This window comes from Notechis scutatus, chromosome 4 (genome assembly GCF_049901735.1).
Source record: "Notechis scutatus isolate UNSWTSFEM ecotype Mainland chromosome 4, rNotScu1.2, whole genome shotgun sequence".
In the NCBI taxonomy this organism is placed as follows: Eukaryota; Metazoa; Chordata; class Lepidosauria; order Squamata; family Elapidae; genus Notechis; species Notechis scutatus.
This window is the reverse complement of record NC_142012.1, coordinates 115,715,857-115,735,809: the sequence shown is the minus strand read 5'-3', so window position 1 is coordinate 115,735,809 and position 19,953 is coordinate 115,715,857. Positions and strand designations below refer to the sequence as shown.

The following is a 19,953-nucleotide window of genomic DNA, read 5'->3' as shown; positions in this document are numbered from 1 at the left end:
ATTGTTATTTCAATAACTATTATTGGTTCAGTGTCACGTAGGTTCTTGCTGGATGTTGTATATATTTCAGTTCATTACAGAGAGACAATAGGGGAGCAAACAGCACATTAATGTACCTTGTATTAATAAATGAAAAACAGGTTGCCATTTCCTAAACCATTTGAAAGGTGTATGTGATGCTATTGTTAATTTCAATCTCTGTTGTTAGTCAGAGGTCATATAGACCAACTTAGATTTGTCTCTCTAGTATCCAAAGTTATTGATTAGTGATCTATTTAAATTGTGTTTAACTATTTTAAAATTGAAATTTGATTTAAAATGAAATAAAAAATTAGTTAATTCTCTTTATTACTGTATATTTATCACCCTGTTTTTCCAAAGAGTTCGGAGAGATATACACTGTCTTCCTTTTCCCCTTTTATTCCAGTAGTACCTTAATATAAGCTACATATTGGTGGTGATAGCAGGTGTTTTTGAATAAGCTTCATAATTCACTGAGGTTTCAGTTCTTCCTTATGCAACACTTGAGATATTACAGGATATGGATTTCATTTTGTTTTATTGCTAACTCACCCTCCGGTATCACTAAATCTCCAGATTCATAATCTCTAGTCCTAAATATTGATGAAATCCAAGTTTGTATGAGTAAAACCATATTTGTATCCAAATTCCCCTATAGAAAGCCTTGTCATTTGTGTGCATATTTGCAGCTGCAGAAGGAAGTGAAATCATCTTTTCCATGTGTTGCTAATGGAAACAATATTTTAATGAAAAACCCACGGAGGAAGACTTCTCCTGCCAATATAACCTTACTTAAAAGTGATTCCCTTTACTGTGTCTTATAAGACTTGTAGGTATCCACATGAATGAGCCACATTCTTCAAAGGTTGATGTTTTCTTCTTCCTCCTCAGGCTGCCTATCTCAGCCCCTGGATTTGGTCTTTGCCCTGGATTCCTCAGCTTCAGCTGGAAGGTTTAACTTTGCCCAGATGAAAAACTTTGTCAGTAGTCTCTCTTCCCAGTTTGGCATCAATAGGGATGTGACCCAAATCAGCCTTGTTGTCTTTGGTAAAGGGCCTCAAACAGTATTTGGACTGGATGCACATGTTTCTAGTTCAGTTCTTCAGAAAGCCATCAAACAAGCTCCCTTTATGGGTGGTTCTGCCTCAGTTGGAAGTGCCTTGCTTCATATTCATGATGATGTCACAGTTGTCCAAAAAGGAGCAAGGCCTGGTGTGAAAAAAATTGTGGTACTCTTCACAAGTGGAGCTGGAGTGGATGATGCTGTAGTCCCTGCCCAACAGCTACGCAGTAATGATGTATCACTTCTTATCATTGTGACAGAACATGTACAAATAGATTTATTGTTGAAGATTGCAGGATCTTCTAACAGTCTGGTGAGGATTTCTTCTTATGAAGATCTCAGATACAACGAAGACTTTATCATGGAAAAATTGTGTGATGGTAAGGTATATTTTGATTTTCTGTTTTATAGCCAACAATTGCGGCAACATTTTTTCATAACTTACCTTCTTTTTCAGTCAGCTTCAAACTTCCAGCAGATGCAGTAAAATATAAAAGTGAGAAAGAGATGTAATTTACATCAAATTCAGTGTTAAGGCCATTTCTCTTGAAAACATTGACTTTATTTTTACTTTACCATGCTTTATGAAAAGATCTATATTTAACTTTATTCGTGTCCAACAAGAATTACTTTAAAATAGCTACTGGTTTTTTAAAAAATATACTTGAAGTAAAAAAGAATTTCTATTCTGTACTTCATTGAAATAAATTAGGATTGTGCTAAAATCTAAAACAACGAATAACTGTGGAAATAGATAAAACACTTCTTCTATTAAAGAGGAGTATGTTTTGTTTTTGAAACAATGTCCTTGATACGATTGAACTTGTAGAGGATGAGACTGTTGTCTTTGCTTACTAATGGTATTTGGGATCAGAATTTCAATAATTAAGTGATGAGGTTGTAAAGAATGACATTATGTGACTGTCCTGCTTAGGAATGGCAGTTCTGGCAATCTTTGGTTACCATCGTTAAGTGAATTGCCACGGGTACTTAAGTGAGGTCCTCATACAATTTATGACTTCTTGCCAGCTTTCTCATTGACTTTGCTTGTGGGAAGCTGGTAGGAAAGATTGCAAATTGCTAACATGGGACCATGGAATGCTGCAATGGTTGGAAATCCAGGTGACTTCATAAAACCTGGATTGTGATCATGTGACTACGAGAGCACCACAACAGCCAGAACCTCTAGGGCTAGTCGTAGGTATCACTCATTTACACTGTTGCAAGTTTGAACAGTCACTGAATGAATGGTTCTTAAACAAGGATCATCTGTAATAGATTATCATATCCTATATGGGAAAGAAGGGAATATAATAGTCATAAAGAGAAAGATATTAAACAATAATTCTACATTTTAAAATATGCCATAAATAAGGGATAACACTAAACTGTATTCAGCAATAAAGCATTGCTTTGGTCTCTGACTTTGGGCTGGGGTGAGCCAATATAATTGGTTAATTGGTTCAGGAAGTTTTGAAAAGTACCAAAAACAATGAGTACCAAACAAATTTTTCCCATGTAGTGAGTCACAAGGTAGTCGCAGTGGACAAGCTCTAGCTTGTGCACTGAGTACCAAATAAACAATGGTTACTAGGACAAAATTTTCACGTCAAAATACACTGAGTACCAAATTCGATGAGTTTCAAAGCAGTTGAGTTTCAAGGTAGCACCACAAATAGAAATAAATCTTTAAGGTAAACCTCTTGATTTGTGGTAGAATCCACACCTTTCTTCTTTAAGTCCCTTTTATTTCCCATAGCCTCCAAATGTATCTGCTTTTCTTAAATTCTGTAAATTGCATATCCTGGCTGGTTACTTTGCTAGCTGTGATTCCAATATCCAATTTCACACGGGGGAACTCCTTCAAACACAAAAAGATGTGCTCACTGATTTCCATTTGCCACATGTGCAACAAAACCAGGTATGCAGCTTCGAGAGATGAGGCTTATTATTTGCACCCAAATAGTCAGCTCTGTTTTCTGTTTTCTCTGTTACAGAAGCCAAAATGCCAGTAAATATTTGCAAGCCTAACCCCTGCATGAATTATGGAATTTGTATTCCTAAAAATGGTAACTACTGGTGTAAGTGCCAAGGCTGGGAAGGACCTCATTGTGAAAACAGTATGTATTGTTTGAACCAGCAGGCATTTTTCTTCAATATTCTACGCTACCTTATTTATTTGATCTCATTCTCAACCCAATAACACAGAAAAATGAAGGAAACTCTCTATGGAAATAGGAAATAAGCTTTTATTTCTAAACATTTCTAATGTTTTTCATTTCTAAAAGGGATGTGTGGGTTTGAGGCTAAGATGTAACACTGTGTTTAATGTTGCATAATAAAATGGTATAATTAATATATTCATGACAACGTCCCTTCAAGCATACATGGCTTGATTTTAATTGTATTTGTTTTGCTCAGATCTTGCTGGCTTTATTCCAAAAGAGTAGGTGTGCTAACTTAATAACAATATAAAACACCAACAATTGGCTGATTGTCATTTAGTTTTGCTGAGGAGCAGAATTTCTGCAAATGCATCTGGCAAACAGTTTGTTCTGTCTGTGAAGGATGCACCAACCATCTTCTCTGAAGAGCCTGGGAAACTCAAGGGCATCTTTTAGGTGACTGATGATTGAAAGCTGATGACTCTGAATATTTGTTTCATACTGGCTCTGCAATATTATTCTAGTAATATTTTAAAGACTTGATCACAAAAAAGCTCAGTATGCAAAACATAGCTCACGTTCACCTGACATCATGTGGGACCCTTCATGCTTTTGGGGCTTAGTTATTTTCTTGGAGATTTATAACCCAACAAGGTAACATCATCAGTGCATTCAGACAGCACCAAGGGCCACTGAGCAACACACTGAGCTACTCTTCTGTTGGAATTCATGTCTTTCTAAAGTTCTCTTAAGGCTCCTAATAGATCTTCTAACCTATATTTTGTTAATAAATTAGTTGGGTTATGCATGCATAAAATAATAGGCACTCAGTACTTGGCTGTGAGAACTAATAATTAGGTTTACTTTTCCTTTTTTAAAATACAGGAATACAAAGCAGTGACACTTCACAATCATGGAAACATTCAATGATCCATACTCATCGAAATTGAGATGGTTGGGGCTGCTATAAAGAATTCACCAGTATTAAAAAAAAAAAAAAGAAGACACATGGACTAGATGCACTAAAACGGACAAAAGAACTTGTGACTTTAGTTACTAAAATCATACTTATCAGGAAAGCGAAATATACATTTGCAAGTAGTATGCTGCTTCTAAGCACAAATGTTTTGCACAAAAGTATCTTATTGTAATCGAAAATAAGGTGACTAATAATCTAACATATTTTTATATTGCATATTTATGTGCTATATACTATTTTTTCAATGTTAATTCTATGTAATGTTTGCTATAAATCCAAAGTTTAACAGTAGTATAACTTGACATGCTCTGACATGGCTTACAAAAGCTATACTTAAGTTGGTAGATATGACAATACTTACCCAGATTTGATCACTGAAGACTGATTTTGTAAAACCTGAGTTTATTTCCAAACATATGGAATGAATATGATTAGGGCACATTTTAATGACGTGCAGATCTACGATTTTCTAAGATTTTAGAGATTGGTAAATCTACCATCATTAACAAAGATAATGGCTTGTATCCATGGTTTTACATGGCTGGTCCATTCTTTCTTCCCAATTCCAACTGCAATTCCTTTAGTTTTTTTCCTTTAATTAGAAGTTCTATCCCTTTGACCAAAGCAGGGATAAATTGGACTCCCATTTCCAACCATTTCTTGGCATTTTGGGGCCATGCCAAGTTTATCATTAACTGCAAAAAGAGGTATCTGTGGTTATCTCTATCCTGTTCTTATGGTTAACTTAATTAAGTTCTGTGCTTTTATAGAATGTATCATCAGCCATCTAATCAATCAGTTAGAGAAGGATTGTAGTGCCCCAAAAACAAGAGTTTGCCTTGTGTTATAATGGAAGAGACTGTTCAGTGCTGGCATGCTGAAATTGCAGCTAAGAAACAAATATTAACAGTGCAACTTTACTGTAGCACGAATGGAAACATAGATGAGAAGAAAATTAGGTGCCAAATGTGTGAATTTACTGATGTATGCCTCAATTCAGTGAAACAAACTATTCAGTGTTTAATCTTTTCTTACTTTTGCTTTTCATCTTTTTTCTCCAAGGTAACAAAGAAATTGCAATTCTATGTTACATTGCATCTTTTAATGGCATTCTGGTGGAGGAAAAGGAAGCAGAATGCATAGTTAATGATACTCGTAATAGGTATTATATGTTTTAGTTCTCCATATGTAAACCAAAGTGCCTTCATACAGCTCTGAATTGTAACTGTCTAACTATCTTGAAACTTGTTTTATAATATAAACTAGGTATACCATATCTTGGTTGGGAAATTTGGACAACCACTGATGGCAGCAAAGAGATAAATACAGAAGACTATTTTTTAATGCTGTTTTCTAGAGATCATCTTTTTCCCCCAGCTCAAATATGATGCCCTTGGATTCTGTAAATGTTTCCGCAATTGAAGATACCAAAACAACTTTTAACTGTCCAGAATTATTATTAAAGACCAAAAGCCAGAATTTATAGAAGTGATGATGAGAACTTAGAGATGATTATCTAATCTAGCTTTTTTGTTGTATAGCAATCCAAAACAGATTTGAAGTAACTCTCAAACATAAAAATATGGATATTGCACCATTTCACTGTTGCTTTCTATCAATTGATATGTAAAATATACTGTCTGCAAAGCCAAAGATGGTAGAGTACAGTGGAATGGTGGTAACATTGATAGATACATTCTCTATAAATTTTTCTGTTCTTATTTTAAAAATCATCTTAAGTTGCTGGCTTCCACCCACATCCAAAATTATAGTAAAATCCATCCATTTTTATTTATTATGGCTAGCAAATAAAGATGAAATTTTAGAAAAAGAAAAAAGAGAATCAACATAAATAAATAAGTCTGTACTACAATCCCTCTGAAATCTTACTGTGAGTTCCCTGCCAAAGCTTTGAGATGCTAGATTACGAAGTTTCCCAACATTGTAGGTTATATAAAAATCTAATCAGTGACTGGCATTCAACATGGTAACTGACAGATTCTCCAGGTATTGCTTCTTAATAGGGGGGAAAATAAGATCCCGATGCAATGTTGCATTAAACTGCAGTATAAAAGAACATGCATTATTAATTCTACTTCTTGTATGATACAAGAGCAGAAATGAAGAGCCACAGGGAGTCTAATATTTCTCCTTAACAATGCTGAAAGAACAGCTTTGATAGTTGGAGTAGAATCAGGGAGAAAATGTAGGGAGCCATGCCTCTTTGATTCATTCTTTTTGGTACCTAGAAATACTGGGCAAGTATCACTGAAAATAGAATGCAGCCAATGGGCTGATAGATGAGTTTAAGCCAATAATTGAATATTACTAGCCAGATTCTTTACTAGGATCTGCCTTCCTCCGAGCCTAAGAGATGCATTTGAGATGTATTTGAGGTATCAAGCTTCAAAAAATTATTTTTAGATCTTGATTGAACATATCCCAAGAGATTAAAGCTAGAATATGATCCGTTGGCTTCCCCAGATAAAAGTTGTGTTAAAGCTTTTGCCTGGTAAAATGTAGTGGCTACAGTACCAAATTCCCTAATTTCACTGAAGAATACTCAGAAAGTGATCAAGTTAAAAATAAGGCTGATCTGAATGAATGAATGAATTCAATTCTTTATTGGCCAAATGTGATTAGACACACAAAGTGCTTGGTGCATTTAGTGAGAAACACGTATGATAGATATAGAATTGATATAGAATTAGAGCAGTGATGGGAAGGGATGGAGAGAAATACTGCATTATGAATATCATTTGGCAAGAAATCCATCAGAAATTATATATCTGGAAGGCAAGTTATTTTGTAACTGCTGCCAATCTATTTTAGAGCTCCCTAGATAATGGTTTGCTATGTAGCCCTGCAATCCTATATGTGTCTGCTGAAAAGTAAATCCCATCAGTGTAGGTTTACTCATCACTAAAAGGTTTTATGATTTCAGCCTAAGTTAGCTAAGCAGTGTATCCATCTGGCAGGCTTTCTTTTATTAAAGAAATAGCATTATTTGTAAAATTCTGCACCTTTTTTTACAAGCAAGCCAATGAAGATTTTATATTGTTCAGAAATGCAGCTGCTAAGCTTTTGGTGTTTTTTTTCTGCTGATTCTGAAGATGTTTCTCTTCTCTTATTATATTTCCCATATGTGGGAATAAAAGAAGTACATAGAGTCATTTTTGCTTGATTAACCTGTTTGTAGATCAAAATCATCAGCAATTCATGTTGGTATGTTTAGTAAATATTTAACATGCTGCAGTCATTTGATATGTGGGTCCACTCTGTGGTAAGGCAACATATGTTTTTTAAGAATATGCTGATGAGCGGTAATAACATTAGGAGTGAATACAAAGAAGATGGAGTTGAGAGAAAGTAGGTTTGAACTCTTAAGCTGACAAAAAATTATTTCTTGTAGGAATACTCATTTCATACCAATTCCCTCTGTGTCTCATTAGAAACACAATACTGTGGTTTCCTCCAACTGGATTCCTCAAACTTTGAGTGAAAAATGTGTACGTTAATGAATTGAAGCAGGTTCCTGTTACCTGAAATGAGAAGATAGCATGTTTTTTATCTGTTGTGTGCTGGAGTGGCAAACAAAGCTTTCTTGACACAGAGGTGAGGGCTGACTAGTTAAATTAGGACAGGCTAGCACAGATTATGTAGCTTTCATGGAGTCAACAAAACGGAGCAATTGTTAGTCAACTCTGGAATCTTGCAGGATTTGAAATATAAGGTGGGGAATAGCACTCTCCTTAATGGGTGGGCTGGCTCTGAACTTGGCCATGAAAATACTGCACCATGAAGTTCATTCCAGGTGAAAACTATGCTCAGTTCAATATGTTTTTCAAAGCTTCCAAGATTGAATCCTAGAGCAGAGAATACCAATGTTTGAAGGGGTAGATGCTAAAGCATCCTGATACATTTGTGTAATGTAAGACTGTAGCAATGGATCTTTTTAGGTAATCAGATCTTGAGGACCAAAGAATGCTGCGATTGCTTTAGACCACATATAAATAACTTTGAGAGTTTATTTATTAGTCACAGCAATGACAATTTGGCTTTTGAAGCATTAAGTTTAAGTCCCAGAAAGTTTTACATGTCAGAACTGCATGTTACAATCCTCTGCCCAGTTTCTCTATGGTATGAATTGGTTATTATCAGTGGAACTAGTAGTTGTTAAACTAACTAGTATGGAGGATTTTTTTGTTGGCATCTTGGGAAATATCCCTGTTAAAATCACTGCCTTGAAGTATGCATTTTTAGTATAAGGTTTCTCAGGCTACTCTGAATTAGCATTTTTCTTTTCTATATAATTCATATATCTCAAGAATTCTTAAATCTTTTTATAGTCGGTAAAAGTTCATTATCAATGCATTCTATTAAAATTGCTACAAGGGTGTCCCCTACAGGACAAGAACATATCATACCATATGAATGCACAAAATGCGAAAAATGTGAAAAATTAAAAAATGGGAGGCTCCCTTAAATGATTTTGGAATAGGTTAATAACTGTAAAAAGTTGAAAAGTTCAATTTTGTAGGCTTAAACAAAACCAGACATTCAGTGGAAACTGTTAGCTTAACGATGTAATGATGAGAATGAAAAACAAATACACATTTAAAATACAGCCAACACTTTTATTTAAAAATGATTCATCTGAAATGGCAACTGACTAAAAAGACACTTGTACAATAAAGTTTTTTTTTAAAGCTAGGAACATAATAAGAGTTCTATGGTTATTTAAAAGAAAGCTTTGGATCTGATTTGAATTCCTCTGTTTTGGCTGACACTATCAGCCATAGTACTTTGGTTGAGACACACGTGGTCTAAAGTGACCTATTTGAACTGAGTGCAGTAAATGAATCAGTTGCTACTCCTCTAGTACCTTTTCTATTGATTCTTCTAATTGTCAGGGCTTCAAAGTTTGCCAGCATTTAAACTCATTCTCACTCTAACACATCAATATTTGCTTATAACATGTGATACAAACATCACAAAACACTGTTTACCAGCACTGAAGGCATATATACAGGAGCAGTCTTAGGTTTCATTAATGAACTACTTGCCTCTCTTCAACTAGTTGGATCCAAGGTCCTTTTTTCAAATAGTCCTGCAACCCCTTAAGCATGCATGTTGCCTATAAAATGCCACTCTCATATACTAATACACAGCCTTAGATACCCTTGGGTAAGCTTAGATAGCCTGCAAACCTAAGAGGTATTCTTACTTGAATATGACAAAGTCCTTAAACACCTGCAGCATTTAAATTTGTGGTCATTCAGGATATCAAAGAATCACACAGGGTTCACACAGGGTTGAACTGTTGGTTACAAACAACAGTTCAACAGTTGAAGACTGCTAGAGATTTATTTCTGCTGCTAATCCCAACTTTCCACCCACTTTTTCAGACTACTTCCTGATGTAATCCAACGAGAGGTATTTGAGTTTTAGATGCCTAAAAATAAATATATGATAAGCCAGTCAAATCCTTAGATGTATTCTTAGAATTGAAATTGTATACACATATGAGCAAAGGGCTTCTGATGGGTGGAGCAGCCCATATATATAGTTCAGAAGAGAAAAAAACTCTGGCTAAGATGCTGTAAAATAACCCAGGCACAGGGTAGAGCAGAAAGATCACTGATTTCACAAACGCTAGTCAATCAGTATTGACTATAGATATAAGTATTATCTAGAGCAGGGATCTTCAAACTTGACAGCTTTAAAAGTTGTGGACTTCAACTCCCAGAATTCCTCCTCCAGTCATGTTAGCTCAGGAATTCTGGGAGTTGGTCCACAAGTCTTAAACTTGCCAAGTTTAAAGACCTTTGATCTAAAGCAATGGTGTCCAACCTTGACAATTGTCACTGTCTGGGGAATTCTGGGAGCTGCAGTCAATGTTGCCAAAGTTGGACATCCCTGATTCAAAGTCAGGGATAGGATTTTCCCGTTTCGAACCAGTTCAGGTGAACCCCTAGCTGTGATGATCAGCTGGCTCCAAACCAGTTTGATCCGATGATCATGTGGGACTGCCCACCCCTGCGCTGTACTCACCTAGAACTGTTCAGCTGATTTGCACGGTAAGTGGATTGCCGCACCTCAGCTATGTTACTTCCCTGAACATTAAAGGTAAGTAATTGCGATAGTTGTGCATGCGCACGCAGCAATTAGCAAACCGGTTGTTACACCAGGATAATCCTACTCCTATCTAAAGCATTAATATTTTCTTTATGATAAATGATACTTTTGTTGCCAAGGCAATGCAATGCTTTCGATCCATCATAAGGAGAAACCTGATGTCTGGAGTTTCTGCAACAAGCAAATAATTAAGATGGCACATCTATTGCACAGAATCATGATTGTCTGCAATGGTGCTCAGATATCAAAAGCCCACTAAATGGTTTCGGTACTTTCCTGACAGTAGCTACTTAGCAATGATGCCTTCTGTTCATATATCATGAAAAATTACTCCTATTCAAGAATAAAATATAGAATCTGGAATGTTAGAATCCATGCTAACTTTAAATGAGAATTTATGTTGTATTTTTCTGAACTTAATATGTTAAATTAACTCCTGCAGTGAAACTGACCTCAGAGAATACAAAGACAAGCAGTTGATGCTTATTTCCTATCCTGAAGTAGTAATGTCCCTGAAGTGCACTGGACTCATCCCTTGCCTTAGACACATTTTACATATTACATCTTTAAATGCACACAACTGCAAGTGTTTAAAGAAGGAACTCATCTGTGTTATTTTTTCCAAAACTAAAGCTGATAGTAAAGTAAATTTTTATTTGTGCCTTTGATTCAGTATTAACCTCCAGGCAACTAATGCCTTCAGTTTTCTTGCCAAGATGAAGTGGTTTCACCATTGCTTCCTTCCTAGGACTGTGAGAAAATGACTGGGCCAAGGTTACCCAGCTGGCCTTTAATCCTAAAGCAGGGTTAGGGCTTACAATCCCCTAATTTCTAGCCGGATGCCTTAACTGGTGTAATAAAATTAATAAAATAAATGGCATGTTCAATTCCATGGATCATATAAGGTCCCTATGCTGAGCAATAGGTCACCTAATCTGAAATTAGGGCATCTGAATAAGCTTGGTGTGCCAGCTGAACTTTTGAACTTGAGCAACTAAAACTTTCTCCTGTGGATGTTGTATTGGACAGAACAGCTGCATTTAATTGGAATTCCACAGAAGCATCATTCAAATTTGGTTAAGAAAACTTCTCTCCTAAAGAAATGGCTGGTGTGAAGCTCAACTTTATCTCCTGTTTCCTGTCACGCCTTGCTATGCTTACAGAAATATTAAACAGGTCCAACTAAAAGTCATTTTAATGACAAATCCTAGACTGTGCAGTTATAAAACACCATACTAAAAGTAGACAAAAGCTTCCTTATGTACAGCAACAGTTTCAGGATACCAGTAAGATTAGAAGTACTGTTTTCCATGTGGGTTGTTTGTCCTAGCTACACAGTGCAAGTCTGCTAAAAGGAGCAACAGCCTTAGTCTAAAGAAGGCCATGCTGGCATCTGGCCAAAGTCCATTGTTTCTTCCAGACAGTATAATACAGTTCCCCACTTGCCATGCTTCCTTCATCTGGACATTTTTGCTACTGGCTTCTGTAGTCCATAAAGAACTAATTTGAGTCTTCAGTCTTTTCTTGAGGCTAGGATTTCCTAACTAGCACCTTTCTTTTCCCATTCCTGCAAAGAAAAGAAGGAAAAAAGTGCTCATTAGCTTAAGTTGTGATTACTTTCTACAGTGTTTTTGTAATCTACAGAGCTGATATTTCCTGGTGGTCTCCCATCCAGGTGCAATGACCTACCAAACCCAGAATGCCAATTTGGTGGGTTTGGGGTTTTTTTGCTACATAATTCCAGTGGTCATGCTTCCTAGATGCCTTACCTTTGCTTTCTGCAAAACTGTTCCTTTCCCTGTGACCATGACAGATAAAGGACGGTTTTTTAATGCCACTGCTGAATTGACAGGTGAATTTTCTGTGTTACTTGTAGGATTAGCAACTTTCATCTATATTTAAGGGAAAAAGAGAATAGTGATTACTTTACTATTTTAATTTAAATTATATCAATTGCATATCAAGAGTTTATGGAATCTTCAGGTTGTGAATATGTGGAGTGTGGAAGTATAAATTAATGTTGCATTCGGTTTTGGCAATTTATGGAAATAATTGATTCTGGTGTTGTGCTTTCATGTAGCAAGAATGAAGCTAGAATTCTTTCCAATTTTTGCCAAAGTACTAATGAGTATTGTATGTCTTACAATATCAGCGAAGCAAAAGCTCTTCTTGTGAATTGAAGGCTTACACTATTTTTTAAAGTATGAGAAAAGATTCAATCACAGAACTCTTGCCACACACATACAGTATATGAACAAGTTGCGGACAAGCATCCTTCTGTTTCTCAAAGTAACAGGCTACATACTTTGGGACTTGCGTTTTCCATGTGTGCGGCATCCACTGTGGTGCCAAGTGTAACTGGACCAGACTCTGCTTTCCTGAGATTCTCTTTTGCTTCAACAAGCTTTAGCTCCAAGTCAACACGCTGATCTTCTTTCTTCTTACACTCTTCTTCTATCTCTTTTAGCTTCTGTTCCATTGTAGACAACTTATTCTTATCTGCCAAGGGAAGAATAGGGATATAGAAAATGCAATCAATTATCTCACTTTCTCTCATATCTATATCCATCTATCCATCTCTCTCTGTCACTGTCTCTATCTCTATTTCTAGTTCTATTTTTAGCTCTAGCTCTCTGTGATCTATCTCATCTGTCTAGCTCCATGGATTTCTTCTCTGGTGTCTATCCTTTCCTTCCCTTCAATTTTTTTGTTACAGGACAGAAAAAAATAATAAAATTAACATTAGAGGCAATAAGACACTAGGCAAAACCTTTTTATATGGTAAGAATATATGGCAGGGATGGTCTTTAAGGCATCCAAATCCCAAACCATTTATGGTTTTTAAGAAACTTGAACAGATTCTAGAAAATCAAACTGGGAGTGCAGATTAGCAAAATAGATATAAAGTATTCTAAATGCTTTCTTTTCTTTTCATGGGCACTCTTTGGACCATTACATACTTCCAAGAGGCTAGGGATGATTGTAGAGAAAAGAAGAGCTACTTATCAAATGAACCAAAATAGTGTAATCTGTTATTTTCCAGATTATATGAAGCTGTTCTTCTGAAGTACCAACATCAAGCAGGGCAAGGACTTACTGATAACTCAGCCATCATCCAGCAGTCTCATAAAACACAATCACATCACTTAATGCTTAAAACAATTGCCTCTTCTACACCAAGCACCAGGGAATGAAAATAAGATGGTCAATGGAACTTTACCTGAGCAGTTCATCAGCATCTCTTTCAGCTCCCTTTTCTCTTTTCGAAGCTTTGCCAGCTGAGAGCGGATTTCTTCTTTGTCTTTCTCCAAATGGTCTCTCTCCTCTGAATATCGCTTCACTTCAGCCTCCGTCCTGTTCTTGCCTAGTTTTGTTTCTACAGGGACTGTGAATTTAGTTACATTCTCTTAATGCAGGAATCTTTCCCAGTGACAGAAACTACAAATACTAATACAATGGTTGAATACAATTGGGGGAAAAAGAGTAACAGCAGATCTACATTTATCTACTGAGCTACTTGAAGCACTCAGCCTCAGATCCAAAAAAATTGAGCTGACTACAAAAGCCTTTCTGTAACCATTAGGTAGAAGGACTCTGTCCTAGCCTGTTGTCAGGCAGGAGGGAGAAAGCTAGTAAATTAAGAAGGTATCAGAGAAATAATAAAAGATGCCCCAAATTAGCCTGCCGTTGACTAAATTCTTGCTAACAGTTAGCCTATAGATCTAGATCAGGTTTCTGATTTAGTAAAGTGGCCATAAATAGAGACGATCCAATTGCATCATAAAAACTTGAACGAAAGAGATACTATTGCTACCTACCTGGATTCATCACTTTGGGCTTTTCTGTTTTTTCCTTTGGTGCAGCCATAACCACAGTGGGGTCACTCTGAGGAAATACAATTTGCTGCTGTTGTGTCTGGATTTTTACTGTACCTGTCCATGGAAGTGGCAGCTCATCTATGTCTGGAGGTCTCTGTTCAAGAAATAAGATGAGAAGAGCCAGTTTGATCTAGTGGTTAAGACATCAGTCTAGAAACCAGAAGACTTCTAGTCCTGCCCTAAACATTAATGCCAGCTGGGTGAGGCAGTCACTTTCTCTCAACCCAAACCACCTCACCCTCCCTTACTATAGCGAAACTGGGAGGGGGAAGAAGTATTAAGTATTAAGAAGTATTAAGTTTGCCGCCTTGAGTTATTTATCAAAAATAATAAAGACAAGATTAAAAAAAACCTAAAATAAATAAATAGACACAGGCCACCATTGAAAACAGAGCGGTATCATCTGAATTTCCAAGGTAACCATTGTCTACAAAAAGCTTTCGCCTCAGAGATCTCCAAAATGCTTATTAATTGAAATATTTAATATGAAAGAAGAAAATGTTTAAATACATGACTAGAAAGTTTGTCATATGAACTATGTTTAATTTAAAGGAGCTGTAAAAGAAAAAAAGTCCAGTTTTGTCTAAGCTGCATCCACTATTTTTTGGAGAGTGACCTGCAGCAAAGTGTAACTCTCCGTTCGGAAAATGTCCTAAAACGAGCTAATTCTAGGAATAAGACTATCTTTAAACAAGGAACAAAATCATTTGGAGGTCCCATTAGATGCAGCACAAGTACATTGCTGGGTCTGTAAAAATGCTTTGAAAGCCTTGGATTTGAAAAAAAAAAAGTGTTGAACCTAGCAGGGTTAATGACAACCAGAATTGTTACACAGGATGTAAATGGTATGGGTAGTGCTTGGTTTGTAGTTACGGTGGCACTGACTGTTATTTACACCCACTCTTTAAAGTTATGGCAGTTGTACCCCCACAGACATGTTAAAAATTCAAGCACTTGGCAGCCCACCTGCATTTACAACTGCAGAGACACTCCAATTCCCCCACCTGCCTATTTCCCTTCAATCTCTGCACCCTGCATGGCAGCAGTCCTGGGAGGCAATGGTGGAACCAATGGCACTTAGACTAAAGTAAAGGCCTTGGGCCTTCAGCAGTCGCGTCTAGATGTCACTGCCTCCAAGCCTCTATTTCAGCTCTGGTGATGCTTGTGCTGCTTCAAGCCCAATACAGAACCCAGCTGCCTAATTGACAGTGGCTGTCTTCTTCCTCCTGCTTTTGAGAAGCAGCCAGCTTGGTCCTATGAAAGGCAGCTGCTGGTTGCACAAGGCCTTCTCCCCAAGACTGCACATCCCATCCTCCAAATAATGTACGCCCCTTTCACGATGCTTTAGAAAGGTCGAATTAGCCTTCTGAAGCATCATGAGAAGGGCCATGCATGGTTTGGAGAATGGCAGGTACAGTCTTCTTGTGAGGTTTAAGTCTCAGAAGTGCTCAAGAGGAGACAGTCTCTTACCTTGCTCAGGCTTGGGGTTAGGCAGAATGTCTTAGATCAGGGTGGATTCTCGTCTAACAACCAGTGGGATTCAGTTAATGACAGAAGGGGGCTGATGGGTTTTCTATTGCTGAGTCAAGTGACAATGTGCTTTATGACTTAGCAACAGAAATTACAGTTGCAATTACCGTCATAACCTGAGACTACCTGATTAAGCTTTAGATACAGAAGGTTGTACTAGCTTTACTTCTGATAATACAATGGCTGACCTTACCAGGAGCTGTCTCAGTGCTTCAAAATTTCACATTACTACAAAAGCTCCAAGCCCACTTCCTAACGATACTAGCTCCTTGTAATATGCACAACATCCTTTACTGTAAGTATCTCATTTCAAACTAAGGGAAAGGACAGTAGTTTGGTTTTTGCTATCTGTCTTTTTCCCTTCAGGATCATCAGAGTGTTTCATTTCATCTGTTCTGTCCAATTAGACAGAACAATTAACCAGTGGAACAACTTGCCTCCAGAAGTTGTGAATGTTCCAACACTAAAAGATCTTTAAAAGGGTCCCTTCCAACTCTGCTATTCTATTCTATTCTATTCTATTCTATTCTATTCTATTCTATTCTATTCTATTCTATTCTATTCTAGTCCTATTCTATTCTAGTCCTATTCTATTCTAGTCCTATTCCTATTTCTATTTCAGAATCATTAGGAAAGGGTAGAATATTATTTGTCCCCTTCACATGAGATTAGTTGTTGTATCACTGACAATGGCTATCCAAAGCCTTAAGTAGATGCTTTTTCCATTACCTGCCATCTTTGTATTTCAATTTCTATCATTCCAGATGGCCATACTGTCTAATAATGTTGGGAACTGCAGACCCAATATGTATAGAATGTGTCAGTCTAGAGAAGGGTATTGTAAGAATATATAAAACTTCATTGCTCTATAGCACCTGCTCTGGAATTTCCATTGCACTTCTGTTTAGTTCTGGTTCTTTTTGCACCATGGACAAGTCTTTTTCAAAGTCCACTGAGCTCTTGCTCATAGATCTTTGTAAAGGTGGAGATGCTGAAGGAGTAAATTGACCCTGCTTTGAGCCAGCTCCCTGCAGCAAGGATTTCATTGGAGTGAGGTCTAGATAGACTCTGTCTTGTTCCCCTTCACATTTACTTCCATTTGGAGGCACAGCATCCTGTAAAAGATGGCATTTTCTGAATAATAATTTCACTTAAGGAAGCATTTTCTGCTTAGAATAAGAAATGTCTATTTGACAGTATGAATTCAACAGTTACACCTTGTAATGTGGATTTACATTCATTTATGAATTTATACTAGCAATCCAGCATGACTTTCTTTAAATATTACTGACAAAAAAATCACTTTGCAATCCTCCCTCCCCAAATTTCAATGACTGCTGCTTTAGAATGATAAACAAACTAGCCAGTTCTGCAAAAATCTCACCATGGTAGCCTCTGGAATGTCCACATCATCATACAGTTCTTCTTGGTTCCCCATTCTCTTTGGCAGGTTGTCAATGTAAGGGTTGGGTTCAGAGTGCTTTCTTTGCATTAAGCTGAAAAACATGAAAGCAAACATGCTATCATAGGGTTTCAAACCACCATCAGCAGTGACAGGTCTTAAATACTGACAGTTACTGTCTATCTTTGGATGTGGCCACTTCTCCTGACTTCCATCTTCTACCAGACATCCAAGACATTGCAGTTCAATTAAGAAGTTGCCATATAAAAGTCCAAAGAAGCAATATACAACAAAGACCAAAACACTGACAAGTGGCCAAGTATTTCACACACCTGTGTAATCATGCAACAAGGAGCCCACTACAGTTTCCCAAGAATTTTAATTTTGATTCCAAATGTTTCAGTCTCAAAATATGTGGTAAGCTTCAGGTTGGAAAGTTAGAGAAATGGGTGGCTATAGAAATCAAATAAATAAATGAGATAAACACAAGTGTTGCATTTCAGATAAATACAATTTGTATTTTCACACATTTGTTTCCCCCAAATATTTTCCTTAAAACAATGGGAAAATAGGATTTCCCCCCTGTCCAATCTCTCTTTTTAGGGGTGGAATCTTCATTCAAAGGTTGCCTTTTGGGGACATAGCATGGAAAGTAATCATTCATATTTTTTTATTTCTTTTTCTTTAGTATAGCAATTTCCTTTGAATGTGTCATATATGCAGAGGTCTCCAACCTTGGCAACTTTAAGACTTGTGGACTTCAACTCCCAGAATTCTCCAGCCAGCTATGCTGGCTGGAGAATTCTGGGAGTTGAAGTCCACAAGTCTTAAAGTTGCCAAGGTTGGAGACCTCTGAATGGGATATATTTACATAGTAGTGTTTATTCTATTCCAACTGTTTCTTTCTACAAGTAGTAAAAAATCTTACGGAAATTTGCATTGATTATTTCCCAGTCAAAAAACAACAACCACCCAAACTTTTATTTAGCAGAATCAATAGATATACTAGGAAACCACCAAAAGGAAACAGATTCTGAATGGCAAACATGCTAACATAGTAACTTACAATAATGAGTTTTTTGCTGCAGAGACAATGCAGGATATTCTGTCAGCATCAACGTAATCATAAGTAAGCTCCTCAGGATCTGTTTTAGAGCCAGATTCTGACAAAAGGACACCAAGCCAGTGTCCCATTTCTTCAGAAGACTTTGTCTATTAAATAAATGAAAATAGAACCATCAATTATGGTTCAATTTTTTTCTAATCAGTGGTTTAATATATCTCTAATCAGTGGACCCTTCTAATCCAATGATTAGGATCTAAAGTAAGCAGAAGAAAAGACAAACTTTGAACCTTTATCTACTCAGCAATGCCCCAAAAATATTTTCTGAAGAGTCAAACTATTTTGCTGAATAGAGTGAGTACACAAATTTGCTCATTGTTGAAAGAGTCCTTACTTAAGAAAGAACAGAGTTAGGATGGGAGAAGAAAGCTAGGAAGTTATGTTCTGCCAAAATCCCACAGAAAAGAAATTATATGTGCTTGAAATTCAATGATTCACAGACCCATATAAACATTTCATTATTAAAATATTTGTGAAACTCTATATTCAAGGTAGGATTTGTCCTGAATAATAAATGAGAGTTTAGCTGCCCGGGGGTGGGGTGAGGTGGAGGGGCAATATGCCAGAATTTTGAAAAAAACACTTCATATAAAGATCTTTCTCTTTTTCTCCAGAAGGTGGCACCAGTTTGATTTTCTAAACATTTCTGCACCAGAAAGGTCCTAAAATAAATATTGAAATTTGGTGGTGAAACATGAAGGAAAGTGTCACAGACATCCTCTACAATCGAGAAAAAAAAATGGTAATGTACAACATGATACAGATGTCAGCCTTTTGTATGTGTATTCTGATATTATATGCCTCCCATAAGTAACAAGGTTTATGTGAGCCTATGGATCCTATGGAAAAATATTCAACAAGCACCATGAAAAATCTATGAGAAATGATTTTATAATTTCTAATTGCCTTGAACTAAACTGCTGAATCCATATGATACCTTAATTTTGTGAATGAAACTAGTTTGAAATAACTGTTGAAGTTGTCCTTATTCTGGCTCCATCAAAGTCAGCAATTTTACTGCTAAAAACAAAACATATTCAGTCTCTCTGTCAATCCTACCCTTAGCTGAAAACATTCCTCCCACTACAAAATGTAGGAAATTTGTCACATTTTCCTCCTCCTACTCAAATGTTGCTGATGTCAGAGAATCTAAGATTAGCAATAAACAAAGGGGGGAAAAAACAACTCTGAGTGAAAGCAATAGAGGTAAGCAACTTGTTTTTCAAATCAACTTTTCCTCCAGGAGAAATTAAATATAACTCAAGGGAGATTATGGAGATTAAGATTGCATTTATTACTTGTGCATTCAAAAAAAAAATGAAAGTTAAAAAAGATTAGAATTGATGAAATCTGAATTTATACTGTACATCCCTATATATAATGTAGATTCTATAATACTTGGAACAGAACTCTAGAAAGGGGGGGAATGAATATTGCTGACAGTATTCAATGTCACAAATTGTTTTAAAATAAACTATGTGCATAAGGTAAAGCACCCACTAACTATACATTATATATCTGCAATCTGTGCACAGGCTGCGAACCTTGGCCCAATTTTAGATACTCCCACAGTTGTTTTACTTTCTTGTTCCTTTTTTTACCCTTCCCTCCAGCATTCTTGACCTCACAATATCATTCCTATGTTATAAATGTA

At 36.6% G+C, this 19,953-nt stretch overlaps 2 protein-coding genes across 4 annotated transcripts in view; one reads left to right on the top strand and one right to left on the bottom strand.

The window, feature by feature from the left end:
- VWA2 (von Willebrand factor A domain containing 2) overlaps window positions 1-5,186 on the top strand; it is a 40,379-nt gene extending 35,193 nt beyond the window's left edge. Inside the window, exons 13-15 of one of the 3 annotated variants that reach the window (XM_087964517.1) lie at window positions 913-1,464; window positions 3,082-3,204; window positions 4,135-5,186. In XM_087964517.1, coding sequence (XP_087820643.1) covers window positions 913-1,464; window positions 3,082-3,204; window positions 4,135-4,199 — 740 coding nt within the window. In that variant the 3' untranslated portion in view covers window positions 4,200-5,186. The remainder of the gene's footprint in view (window positions 1-912; window positions 1,465-3,081; window positions 3,205-4,134) is intronic. The other 2 variants (XM_026670331.2, XM_087964516.1) reach the window with 2 other exon arrangements.
- Window positions 5,187-8,851: 3,665 nt separating this feature from the next.
- Window positions 8,852-19,953, bottom strand: part of AFAP1L2 (actin filament associated protein 1 like 2) — a 92,039-nt gene continuing 80,937 nt past the window's right edge. Inside the window, exons 12-19 of the mRNA XM_087964518.1 lie at window positions 18,243-18,388; window positions 17,159-17,270; window positions 16,650-16,889; window positions 14,185-14,338; window positions 13,587-13,751; window positions 12,672-12,865; window positions 12,136-12,258; window positions 8,852-11,933 (exon numbers count right to left, since the gene is read on the bottom strand). Coding sequence (XP_087820644.1) covers window positions 11,907-11,933; window positions 12,136-12,258; window positions 12,672-12,865; window positions 13,587-13,751; window positions 14,185-14,338; window positions 16,650-16,889; window positions 17,159-17,270; window positions 18,243-18,388 — 1,161 coding nt within the window. The 3' untranslated portion in view covers window positions 8,852-11,906. The remainder of the gene's footprint in view (window positions 11,934-12,135; window positions 12,259-12,671; window positions 12,866-13,586; window positions 13,752-14,184; window positions 14,339-16,649; window positions 16,890-17,158; window positions 17,271-18,242; window positions 18,389-19,953) is intronic.